This window comes from Xenopus laevis, chromosome 5S (assembly GCF_017654675.1).
Source record: "Xenopus laevis strain J_2021 chromosome 5S, Xenopus_laevis_v10.1, whole genome shotgun sequence".
NCBI lineage: Eukaryota > Metazoa > Chordata > Amphibia > Anura > Pipidae > Xenopus > Xenopus laevis.
Window position 1 is genome coordinate 38226682 of NC_054380.1, and position 13329 is coordinate 38240010.

Genomic DNA, 13329 nt, shown 5'->3' on the forward strand with positions numbered 1-13329 from the left:
CTTCTTCTGTAAAGGAATAACACAATTATTAACTCTTTTTTCATGTTTTGATTTGGAATAGAATGTGCAGTGTTCCTAATGCATTTGCATGTATAGGAATACAGTAAAAGCTATTATAAGGATTTTGAGCTTTTTTAAACACACTGCTATTATTCTGAACACAACTGTATATGGACAATTTGTGAGCTTATTTAAAGGGGTTGTTCACCTTCAAACAACTAGTTGTTTCCAGATAGATCACCAGAAATAATGACTTTTTCCAATTACTTTCTATTTTCTGTCACTGTTTTTCTAATATTGAAGTGTAAAGTGTAATTTTTCACTTTCTAATGCAGCTCTGGGAGGGAGGGTCGCTGACCCTGCATACTTTTCTAAATTGATACATTTAGTTGATACATTTCTTATCTTTGTCCCTGATTGAGCAGAATCTCTAGGTTACATTACAGGCAGTTGTTAGATTTGAAACAATAGTTGCTATTACTCCAGAGATGCTGCTGAGAAATGTATCAACTAAATGTTGCAAAATTGTAACAGTTTAGAGTCTGCACCTGAATTACTGAGCTTCCAGACTCAAACACCAGAGACAGGAACATTCAACTTTAAACTTAGATTTTGGAAAACCGGTAACAAATAAATAATGAAAATTAATTTAAAAAAGTATTTATTTCTGGGGAACAAACTGAAAACAACTGAACTGAAAAAAGTGTTTGGAAGGTGAACAACCCCTTTAACTCCAACTTCTTAACCCTCTTGCTGTCATATTGCCGCATGGACACTCTATTATTAGCAATAGCAACAGCGCTTTCAGGCAAAACCCATGGTCACAAAACATGAACAACTGCATAGATAACTTATATTTAGTATGAAATGGAGTGAATTGCAGAAGAAGCAGCTCCATATAAACCAATAAATGACACTAATGCATCAGTGTAGCTGACACCAAGGGGCACATTTACTAAGGGTCGAATACCGAGGGTTAATAAACCCTTTGAATTCGACCCTCGAGGTAAAATCCTACGAATTTGAATATCGAATTTGTAGGATTTACAGCAAATCCTAAAATCGAACGATGGAAGGAAAAATCGTTTGATCGAACAATGAAATCATTTGAATCGAACGATTCGAAGGATTTTAATCCATCGATCGAAGGATTTTCCTTCGATCAAAAAAACCTTAGGAAAGTAATGGGAAAGGTCCCCATAGGCTAACATTGTACCTCGGGAGGTTTAAACTACCAAAGTATTTAGTCGAAGTATTTTTTAAAGAGACAGTATTTCGACTATCGAATGGTCGAATAGTCAAAGGATTTTTAGTTAGAATCGTTCGAATCGAAGTCGAAGGCGAAGTCGAAGGTCGTAGTAGCCTATTCGATGGTCGAAGTACCCAAGAAAATACTTCGAAATTCAAAGTTTTTTTACTTCGAATCCTTCACTCGAGCTTAGTAAATGTGCCCCCAAGTTGTATTGCTGCAGACATGAAGGAACAATGTCATGCACCTGATATCAATAGAGGTAGCAGATTTAGCAGCAACATAAAGACTATATGGTGGACCCAGTTAGCACCTGTCTAGAACTTAGCGCATAATATATGTATGTATAATTTTAATTTAGAAGTTATGTTAAACCTATAACATGGAGATCTATGAAATCATCCCAATATAACTAATACAGTTGTGATAATTGGCTTCTAAAAATGTTTTAATGAAAAAAAACCCACACGAATAAATAATACTACTATTCTTTAGCAGACAGAATCTGTATATTAATAGGAGGAAACAGGAAAGAACATAGTGTACAGTTCTTCTCTTTTCTAACTATTGTATAGATTGGAGGCTTATATGCCATCTGCAGCACTTACATCGCTATTGTAATTATAACAATGGAGAGAAGCTTTGGAAACATTTCCTCACTACCCCAGTTTAATTCTGAGAAAGAAAAGATACCATAACATGCACTTGAATATGGGACATGTTAATCAAAGGTTTTCACATTTTATCACATGTAAAAAAAAAAAACGATGAAAATTGTTAGAAATTACCAATGTATTTAGCAAATATTTTCTAGCATTTTTTTTTCTGCTTGAGAAGATGTAAAAAAAAATTTGCAGGAATATCCCATGAGACCAAAATATTGTCATTAATTTTACCTTGGTTGACTAACAGCACACGAACCATCTTTTTGACCCATAGTTTAACATAACTTTTGATGGGGGGAAATTTGGTAAAGTAGATCACAATTTTTTAATCCTGTATAAAGTTTGAAAACAAACAAAATGTGACATTTTTCAAATTGGCACTGCTTCAAAAATAACAGTTAGAAACAATTAAAATATCAATCTCTACTGAAAAGAAGTTAATGCTTTTAAACACTAGTGTATGTGGGCATCTGAAACAAATATTTTTTGTATGGTGGGGGAGGGTCATAAGTAACGTGTATACGATCTGATTATTTAAGGACTATTATTCTTCTACTTATGTTTCCTTCTTTTTCCTTTTCAGAGACGGACGAATCAGCAAGGCTGAAATGATGGCATATTTTCTTCGGGCTAAATCCCAGTTTCATTGTAAACTAGGGCCTGGATTTATTCACAACTTCCAAGAAATGACTTATTTAAAGCCAACGTTCTGTGAGCACTGTGCAGGATTTGTACGTTTATTTTAATGAATTTCAAATACTTGCAGCATGTAAAGCATTGTGCAGGGAAATTAAACATTTTGAGTTTTACCTAGCACTCCCATGCTTTGTAGCAGTTTAGTTGGAAAATAAAATTTGAGTTCTACACTTTGACACAAGTAAGAAATATTTGCAGGAGCAACGTTAAACATCTGAGGATGACTGCATTTCCTAAAAATGTCCTTTTATATGTGACATGGATACGGTTGCCTTAAACAAGAACTGACACACCACTAATGGAGAAACTGGCCGAGGCTTTTATTTTTAAGCTAAATAATGAAATGATTTTGTGCCAGAACTGTTTAAACATTTTAGGATAGTAAAGGATTCTTTGTAAGAATATTAAAGCACCGGCGCCGTCTGATGACAAAATAACTGGATGTTCTTTTCAAAAACGACATAACACACAGGCTGGGAGATATTTGACATTTAACTCCTGTTATTTGCTCTCAGTGGTTGTGCCTTGGATACTATTTCCTTACATGGGACACATAGGCACAGGCCATGTGTCCTAGAAAACTCTGTTGCATTTGGGGGCAAATCCACTAATCTCAGGAATTCTTCAGCGACGGCTTCGCTCACCACCACACTTCGCCAGGCGAGAATTTGCCAGGACAACGCTAATTCACTAAAATGCGTAGTTGCGTCGAGGGCGCCGAACGATGGCAAAGTTTCGCTAGTGTTAATTCGGCAAGCAAAGCGAAGTTGCGCTAGCGTTGGCTAATTTGCATAGGGTGGGAAGTTACATTTCAATGGACATATATGTTGCAGTCAATACATTACACTACACAAGCCCAGGAAACCATAATATAATAAAATAGAGTTGTTATATTGCCCTACACATGAGCCCAGTGTATAGTTTATGTGCCATATGTAAGGAAATGTAGGGGGGAAGCCGGGAACACTAAAAAAAAATTACGATCTATTGCAGCCTATCACCCTGAAAAACTGAAAAGTCGCTAGAGTTTTTTTGGGACTTAGAAAAATGTTCACTTTTTTTTAGGAAGTCCTATCTACTCTATTGCACTTCGCCTGGTCTGAGTTGGTGAAGGCAAGTCTGGCTAACGTTCATTAAAATCCGCATCTTAGTGAATTTGCGTAGTTACGTCCATTTGCCATAGCGAAAATTCGCCTGGCGTTAGAGTGCGAAGTAGCGCTACAGTCTACCTCCTTCGCTAGTGAATTGCACCCGTTACTAAATTGGCGAAGTCCTGAAATGACGTCACGCTGGCGAATTTTTGCAATCATTAGTCACTTCACCCTTTAGTAAATTTGCCCCTTGGACTAAAGTCTGCCTTTGTAGTAACACACAGATATATGAATGCACCGCAAATACTATGGTGTAAAGAATGTCAAGGGTAAAAATCTTTAATTAACCCTTAATTGCACTTTAGGCTTGTTCCCATTCATTGGTTTGGTCTCATAAGTGGGCCCAACCCAAGAGTATAATAATCTACAAATATTTCTAGGGATTTCTTCACAGTCTTTCATTTTCTAATAAGAAGAGTCTCATTAAGGTCCATCTGTACGTAAACTAGACCCTGGGTTTGCTGCTTTTCTGAAAACATTTGCCACAGCTGCAGCTTACCCTGTACCTCTACTTACCTTACTTAAAGAGATACTGACACCTGAAATTAAACTTTTTTTTACATCTATTATAATATTGGCTTTGCAAGCTACTTCTAACTTTGCCATAAAGTATTTACATGATGCTTTTACATTACCTGTCTGATCCCCCATGTTCCTGTATGAGGGGGCTGCCATATTTGTGCAGCAGGAGTCCGTTAGCATTAGAAACTGTAACTAACAGGCTGAGATGGGACAGTCAGGTTGGCAAAGTCATAGTGTCAGAGAGTCAGGCTTAGGAACTTCAACTAACAATTATATACAAAAACAAACCTCTCAGCAACAAATGATCAACATGACCTATAGGTAACATTTAATGTACATTCATATGCTAAAATTCATTTTTTAGTGTCAGTATCACTTTAACCCAACAGTGTTGCTTCTGTCAGGTAGAATGTTACGTTTATCTATATCCAGTGTATGTTAGTATGAATATCTGTAAATCCTTTCTTACGCACTGATTTTACTTCTGCCTTACTTCTCTGCTGGCATTAACTATTCTGTCTTCCATTACAGCTGTGGGGTATAATCAAACAAGGATTCAAGTGCAAAGGTAAATATCAAGTGGCTATTCTTGCAGTTTTCGAACATTTCCTGAACTGTATGTATGTCTTAAATATCCCATAGGAAAAAATGTTCATGTTTGTGTTGATGATAATAAAGAACAGTGTGGCTCGGTCACTGATACTTCATTTCTTAGAAATTTCAACCATCCCATTGGAATGAAGTGTAATTTTAAAACTGGCGAGATGCTGATATATAATGACTTTATATAATCCTATAAACCTTTTAAAGAATTCTTTTTTAACCTAAAGTTAATTATGCACGTATTTCATGTCAAAAAGTCAATGTAGGGTTAGTCACTATGCGATAAGTGGTCACAGACAAGCCCATAGGCTTTTGACATGACTTCTAACACTACAGGGCCTATTTATTATTATACAATATATCTGGTCAAGTTTTTAAGGGGAAAAATTTAGAATTTTTAGAGAAAAAAACATTTTTCGAGATTTATTATGCTCCAAAGTAGAAGTCAATGGCAGATGGTCCCTTTAACAATTGGAAGATGCTTTTTGCCTTCATAATTTTTAAGGATTTTGGACTGTTTGATGCTGTTTTTGTTGAAAATTAGAGGCTTTCAGGTAAAAATTTGAAAAAGTCGCACAATTCGAATTGTCACACGATTTTGTCGAGACTTTTCCCACACATACCATTTTTGTTCAGAGTATATAGAAAATAAAGAAAAATTGTGGTTGGGAGTTAGATCAAATTATTATTATTTTTTTTTAAAGTAATGACCACATATGGAATCTCCCAATTCATTTTGCGGCTGCCCATCACACAGGGCAGGCAGCTTTTGAGTGAGAAGATCTTTTGCAATGCGATGCTTCTGATCTGCAATACCCATCCAAAGCTCATAAAAAAAATTTTTCCCCAGGAATGTGCTAATAATATTATTACATTATAATATAATAATAATACTATATTTTTATTATATATTATTATTAGTAATGTTATGCTGTTTTTAAACCATGGCAAAAATGTATTGTCAAGCCACAGTATCAGTTGTTACATACTGCAAGTGGCATAGGGATCCATTATCCGGAAACCCATTATGCAGAAAGATCCAAATTACAGAAAGATGGTCCCGAGCATTTTGGATAACAGGTCCCATACCTGTACAAATATAATTCTAGTCAACCAGGCTTTTGGCTAACTTCTCGTATTTATGAAACAATTAAATTTTTGCTTGCCTTCTGATAAGAAATCTTTTCTAGGAATAGTCATTGCATGTTTATCATGGAGTGCAATGGAGCAGAATAAGCACTAAATTAAGGGGGAAATCATTATACCTACTTACAGGTCACTGAGCTCTGTAAAACCTGCTATTTCACTGCTGCTCTAGAGCCATTGAACAGATGCTATTAAAAGGAACCTAAACAGCCAGACATACTGTACTTGGTATTCACTCCAATAGTTAGTGTTACCCACTAACTAATTAACCAGGTTCAACCTGGTACACCTCATTCACCATGGGCATTAGAACTGAGCATATAGGTAGGTGAGCATTCAGTTGTGTGTTAGGCCGAACTAAATATTGGGGTGAAAGACCCCAGAGTTATTAAGTCTTTTACTGCCTCGGTCAATGACAAATCTCTAGAGCCCCACCTCTCTATTATGGGACCTCTGAGGGAAATTTGAATTTAACTTATTATTTAAGGAAACCTGCCTAATTATTTATATATAATATATTTTTGCGGTTTACAGATTGTGGTGCGAACTGTCACAAGCAATGCAAAGATCTGTTAGTGTTAGCATGTCGGAAGCATTCCAGAGGAGCCTCCACTAACCGGAATAATGGCTCTCTGCCAAGCAGTCCATCACTCGCACCAGGTAAATATTTTCATATTAACAAGAAACACTTCCTTAAACATATGCTCACTAACTAAAATGTTCCCAACTTTTCTCCTATTTGGAGACAGGCAACAAACTCTTATTTCCAAACCTATCTGTTTTGGGTTAGTTTGATATCCAGTCAATAATGAATAACTACTGTGGTGCATTAATCTAATTCAATAAAATATATACATACAGTATAATTTGTCTAATTATAAGGACAGATTATGAACTCTCTGTATATTAAAAAAAAACAATTGGTCCTGATTTACCAAGCTCTTCTTCAGTTCCTGCACAGGAAGGAACTTTTCCAAATAACTATACCCTTGCTAAGGTGCACTGGGTGAATTTGAATGCAATGAGCTGTCCCTGAGCCCCATAGGACAGAATGGTGTACAACTACTCAGAACAGCGGAAGACATTCTGTACATTGTTATGTGTATCAATTCTTTATGACACCTTCCTGAATGTCAATATTGCTGCTGGGGTCATTGTTTTATTGAAATATATGGATGATATTTCAGGAAACCCCTCCTCCTAAAGAGGCCAGCTAACAATACAGCATCAGAGAGGGTAAAAATCCTTCCTAACCTCAAAATAGCAGTCAGGATAAATGATCAGACTTGTTTAGATTATACAGTATATGTGTATTTAAACCAGAAAGGTAACAACCTTATTTGAAGCAAGAAATTTGATGTCTTTGTAAGGAATTAATTAGCCTACTTTTCTTGTTACAAATATTGTTTTACAATATACTAAACTTGCATATATAGTGTATATGTTACATGTTGTGTATATACATTATACTGTATGTCACTTACGTCCCCACTAAGACACCTTAGGAGAACATGCAAAATTCATGAAGGATTTATTTGTGCTAACTACCACTGGCATATATGACAAAAATCTATACTTAATACATTTTATCTTTAAGCTTCTGCTACATGGATAATTCATTATTTTAGAACCAATAGAAAACATTTAGAATCCTTCCAAACACATATGGCTCCATAATGTGATAGTATTGTGCTAGAGAAATTCTGATATCCTGCATTACAGGGCATGGCTATTGCTGTCACTTGGATATCAAGCAATAGGTTGTAGGCCAACCAATTAAATTCAGCCTGTTGTACTTAGTCTATGTTGTCAGTCATTTCCACTGGTGAGCCACGTCCATGGTCATTACCATTCATCCTACAGTCATGCAGGGTTCTAATCCAAATAAATCCTTACATTTATCCACAGTACTCTCAATCTCCTTTGATGACTTACTACCATATAATATGCCATTGCGATTACTTATTGTGGCTATTTTTAACATCACTTGCATTATATATATATATATATATATATGGATTTTTTTATTTTTTAGCTCAGGATGAAGTTTTTGAATTCCCATCAAGAGGAAGAGAACATCAAGATTTGGATGGAAGAGCTATAACTCTGCTTACTGGCTCTGCTAGAAAAATCTCTGTGCGTTTGCAGCGTTTCACCACTAGCCAGGCAACCCAAACAGATCCAGTGTGGCCTGATTCTGCCTGGAGTGACAGTGGATCTCATACATTTCCGAAAATGAAATGCAAGTTCTATGGAAAGTCTACAAAGAACAAAGCATTTGCCAAATGGGACAATGAAAATTCAAGCTTGGAAAGCAACATGGACCTTATTGAAGTACACACTACTGAAAATACCCCAGAGCAGACTGAAATAGAAACCAAGGAGCAGATACAAAAGTATAATGAGGTAGTTTTTTTTGTTGTTTTTTGTAAAAATAACTTGACATGAAAAAAATGTAATTATATGTGGTGATATGTTTTTAGTATGCAGTTTGATACATCTATACATATCTTGTCCTGCATGAGACTACAACCCACATGCAGAGCAAGGTAAAAAGGACAAAAAGCAGATGCAATTTTTTGTCGACAATGCACTTAGCCCCCATCCAAAAGCAGTTGCAATAGGTATGCCATGCTGTTGCGCCTGTTAGTACACAGATGTGGGTGCTCATTATTGGAGCATAGGCATCCTTTCTTAACCCCTTCTTCACAGGAAGGAGCAACAGGGGGTTGTTATGCTCTCTGTACTAGACACCCTGTCACGGCAAAGACAAGGAGAGCTAATTTACAATTTACATCAACCGGAAGGTGCCACAATGTTAGGCATTCCCGAGGGACCTTAAAGGACTCAGATATTGCTACCATGTTACACCTTGGTACCCTCTTGACAAGTTTTTTTAATCAAACCCACCACTATTACATAATACACCAGTTGAACTCCATCTTTGAAGATCACATCTGCCATGCTGGATACCACTTTCCAGTATCTTCACTAAGCACAAGTTTAGATGGACAGGCCACAGGCACTGAGGCACTGAGGCACTGATAAGATCAAATTTTTGGACAACTGATGCGAAAATGTCCTGAGTCCAACTCAGGAGCGCTTACATTATATGGATGAAATGCCACCCGAGTGTCAAGTATTAGGTAGGGGCGCTGAGGAGACTGATGGTGGAAGGGCGAGTCCTTGAGGCAGGAGCTGTATGTGCCTAGGGAACACGTAAAGGGAAGGCAGGAACAGGTTGATGAGGGCGAAGAGTCAGACTGGATCAGGTGAAGAGCGGAACAGGATGGAGAGTGCGAAGATCAGGACTGGACTAGGCAGGATGAAGAGGGCGATGACTCAGGATAGGAACAGACTGGATGGGGCAGGAGTGGAAAAGGAACAGACTGTATGGGACAGGACGGTGCGGGCGTAGATCAGATCAAACTGGGGATAGAGTGCAGGAGAGGACTGGAGATCAGGATAGCAAGAGGGGACTGGAGCGGATAGCAGGAGAGGACTGGAGCGGATAGCAGGAGAGGACTGGAGAAAGGCAGGGCAAGGTGCAGAGCGAGATGAGGGGGTACAAGGTACAAGGCAGGATCAGGAAGCAAGAATCAGGAACAGGGGAGTCAAGATCAGTACAAGGTGAAGTCAGGGAAAGGTACCAGGTAGAACAGGAAGCAGAAATCAGGAACAAGCAAAGCAGGGGTCAGGTCGAGGCTGAATAGGTAAAGGCAAGGTGAAAGGTAGAACTGGAGCAGAACTGGGAGGGAAAGACCAGACAGGAACAGAACAAGGAAGGATAAGGAGGAAAGGTACATGGTAAGACAGAACAAGGCAAGGAGGCAAAAGCTGAAACCCTTAGCTAGGGACAATGCTAGTGTGGGAACAATGCTCTGGCAAGGTGTGTTTGGAGGGCTTACCTTAAATAGGGCAGAGTCAGCCCTGATTGGCTGATTGCAACTAATCAGGCAGCAGCTGGGCTGGGGCTGCAGAGGCCAGGTAACATATAGCGAGCAACCCTACAGGCTAAAAGGTCCCTGACTCGAATCCCAGCAATACCGGACACCAAGTTGGTAAACATACCTAGGGGTATATGGGCATATTTGGACAGCTTCTTGACTTCAGGATTCTTTCTCATATTCCTTGTGTTTAATAACTGCATTCATCTATTTACAGGATAGTTGATTTACACTTCTTTCCATGGATGTCCTGTGAAGACAACACCTTTGGCTGGAAGAAGACATAAGCAACAGTATGGAACAAACTGAGCTCTTCTTGACTGTAACAATGCAATATGTCTTCTTTGACCAGGAACATTACTGTATGTCTCTCCTTCAACCACTAACTGCACTTGGAGTGGAAGAACCTCAACAGATATTTAATGGATCTCAAACAAATTCTTCAACTCTCTCTGTTCTTTACCCACACTACATTCCATGTTTAAATAGTATTGCAACTGTGTAAAGCTATAAATTATATTTATCTCTCTGTGAAGAGCTGTCACAAAGAGTGTTTTTATTTCTAATTCACTTGGCATAGTCATACTTCAATAATGATAAATATTGAATAAATTATAGCAGATATTTAGAGAGTGCAAGGGTTTTTGGAAATGCCACAAGGTAAAGATGGAAGGTCACTAAAGGACCAGCAAGTACTGTACTAGTTGATGTTTGTATTGACAGTCATTTAAAGGGGCACTATCAATGTCTTAGGTTATTACCTTAATTTAAACTAAACAGGAAGTATAAACTTACATTGCAGTACTGTGATTAGAATATTTGTTTGCTGGTGGTTACGTGCCTAGGCAATACCTTAGCTCTATGTAAAACAGCAGCTAGGTCTTTCTCAACTGCCACATAGTACTTTGTCATGTTGTACTGTATACCCCCTTGTTCAATATGTGGTCAATTCATAGGGCTTATGCTGACACATTCTTTGTCTATTGTTTTTGTGATGTCTAGAACTAAGAGTAAATAGAAGTCCTTGCGACAACTTCCTGGTTCTTGCGAGGTAGATAATTAAATTACCAGCACACAGATAAACTTGCACAACAGACTTCTGCTTATCGGAACTGCAGGAAGTTAGAGGTTGTGAAAGCAAAATACCTTACAAACTGAGAACATATGGATTTTAAATTAGTGGAATTGTCCGAATGTAAAGTATTTTAAATATATTCTATTTCTGTTGCTTATGTTAAAAGGGTGTACAGTATATGGAGGCTATGCACTTAAGGTTATTATTATTTATTTAGAGACAAAGTACTCTGGAATCTCTGCAGTAATGTGATATTGATAGGATTATAGTGCATTTTTCTCAGATATTAGTTTTCACTGCATACTGGTAAAATGCTGAACCTATTAATAAATGCCACTACTAAGTTATTGGTTGGGTTAAAATATATAAATAAAAAACTAATTATAGATAGTAGCAAGCAGAATTATCAGTCAATAAAATGAAAGTGATAGTGTCCTTTTAAGACCAGAAAGTCAAATTTGCCATGTAATCAAAGTCTGTAATGAAATCTCAGATTAGGTTCAGAAACGCTACTGAATATTAGACACAAACATTTCTTAGCACTATCATTGGCTAGCTTTTTCTAACCTAGCCTCCTGGACCCCCACCTCAGCCACAAAACCCCTCCACCATAATTTTTCTTTTTTTTTTTGTTCTTGAAGCAATGCGATTAGGGCCAGTAGGGGAGATCAGGAAGCAGTGCGGGAAGCAAGTCAGGGTTGGTGGGCTCACTGTTTTTCACTAGTGTCCCTCCGGTGCATCCGACCATGGTTATCACACCTGTGGGCCCATATATTAAGGGATGGGCCAGCTTAAGGCCCTTAGAGCACTAACCAGTTGCCCATAGCATTGCTACTGTATTCTTAATCATGCACTAAATTAATTGCGGCACAAGGTGCAGAAAATAAGGATGCCATTTGCTGCCCTTCTCTTGCCCCCTCTATATATGCAGTACTGCTGAACACTGGTAGTGCTACAGAATAGAGAGAGAGAGAGAAGTTGAGTTTCTTAAGGCACATTAAGACATGTGCCTTAGGGATCATCTTGCAAATTCAATTGTGGCAAAGTGCAACAAACATGACACTTTGGGGCAGATTTATCAAAGGTCGAGGTGAAGTTTCGGCTCACTTCGACCCCAAAAAACTTCGACCTCCATTCGGTTGGTCTTTTTGAATTCGAAGTTTGAAGTTTTTTGAACTTCAACCTTCCACCTTTGATAAATATGCCCCTTTATTTTCACTTTTTTTGTACTTTGCACCTTACCCCATTTTAGTAGATACTGCACGTCTTTATTATTAAAATGTGAATTCAAGTAATTTAAAGAATCACATTGCATTTGTTTATAGTATAACCATATTCAGCAAGTTTATGTTTATAAAAACTGTAATTTAATTGCCAAAAACCTTTGTAGGCTGCTGGTTGGATGACTCCTACTGTATACTATTGATTAGCGCTCATAATGTAATATAATAAAGAAATTATGTATTTTTTGTGAGATACTTGTTTTGTGATATTCACTTTGAAAATAATAAGCTGAAGAATCTTTTCTCTTCCAGTCTGTGCCAGGCAGGCCAATAGACCTTTATGCAAGGCAATTAAAGGAGAATTCAACCACTACCCCCCTACCCTATGTAAACCCCCCTCCCTCCTCCCCCCCAAGCCTAACTGGTACCCAGTGCAAATGCTCCTAAATTTTTACTTACCCCTCGGTGCAGATTCTGTCCTCGGGAGTTCACGATCGTCATCTTCTTTTCTTCGTTAAACTTTGGAAGCAAACTTTCCTTTTCGGCGCATGCATGTGCAGTTGGAGTAATATGCTGGGCCCGAACAACTGCGCATGCGCCGAAAGTCACTAAATAATGTTCGTCACTTTCGGGACATGCACAGTTGTTCGGGACTGGAATATTACTCCAACTGCGCATGTGCCGAAAACTACGGTCTGCTTCCGAAGTTTAATGAAGAAAAATAGATCGAGAGGACAGAATCTGCACCGAGGGTTATGTAAAAAGTTAGGGGCATTTGCCCCAGGTAGCAAGTAGGCTGGGGGGGAGGGGGGTCTATGTAGGGTAGGGTTTTTTTTATGTTATGGGTTGAATTTTCTTTAAGAAAGAAAGAAGATTGAGTTGACTGCGAGTGACAAAGGCAACTGCTTCCTTACAGGACTGGTATATACTGTGAATACACTGTAGGGCATGGGGGTTGGATCTTTAAGTTCAAGCTCCCTTGGAGGTTCAGCCAATGATTAGGGCCCCATTAGCTGTGGGCAGTTCAATGGTGCCATGATTAACAATGTTGC

At 38.2% G+C, this 13329-nt stretch overlaps 1 protein-coding gene across 3 annotated transcripts in view; it reads left to right on the top strand.

Moving 5' to 3' along the window:
* The window catches only part of rasgrp3.S (RAS guanyl releasing protein 3 S homeolog), a 63511-nt gene extending 52997 nt beyond the window's left edge, over positions 1-10514 (top strand). For all 3 annotated transcript variants that reach the window (XM_041564423.1, XM_041564422.1, XM_041564424.1), the window contains exons 13-17: positions 2498-2645; positions 4815-4851; positions 6567-6692; positions 8068-8438; positions 10197-10514. In XM_041564423.1, the coding sequence (XP_041420357.1) occupies positions 2498-2645; positions 4815-4851; positions 6567-6692; positions 8068-8438; positions 10197-10205 (691 nt within the window). In that variant the 3' untranslated portion in view covers positions 10206-10514. The remainder of the gene's footprint in view (positions 1-2497; positions 2646-4814; positions 4852-6566; positions 6693-8067; positions 8439-10196) is intronic.
* The last annotated feature ends 2815 nt before the right edge of the window (positions 10515-13329 follow it).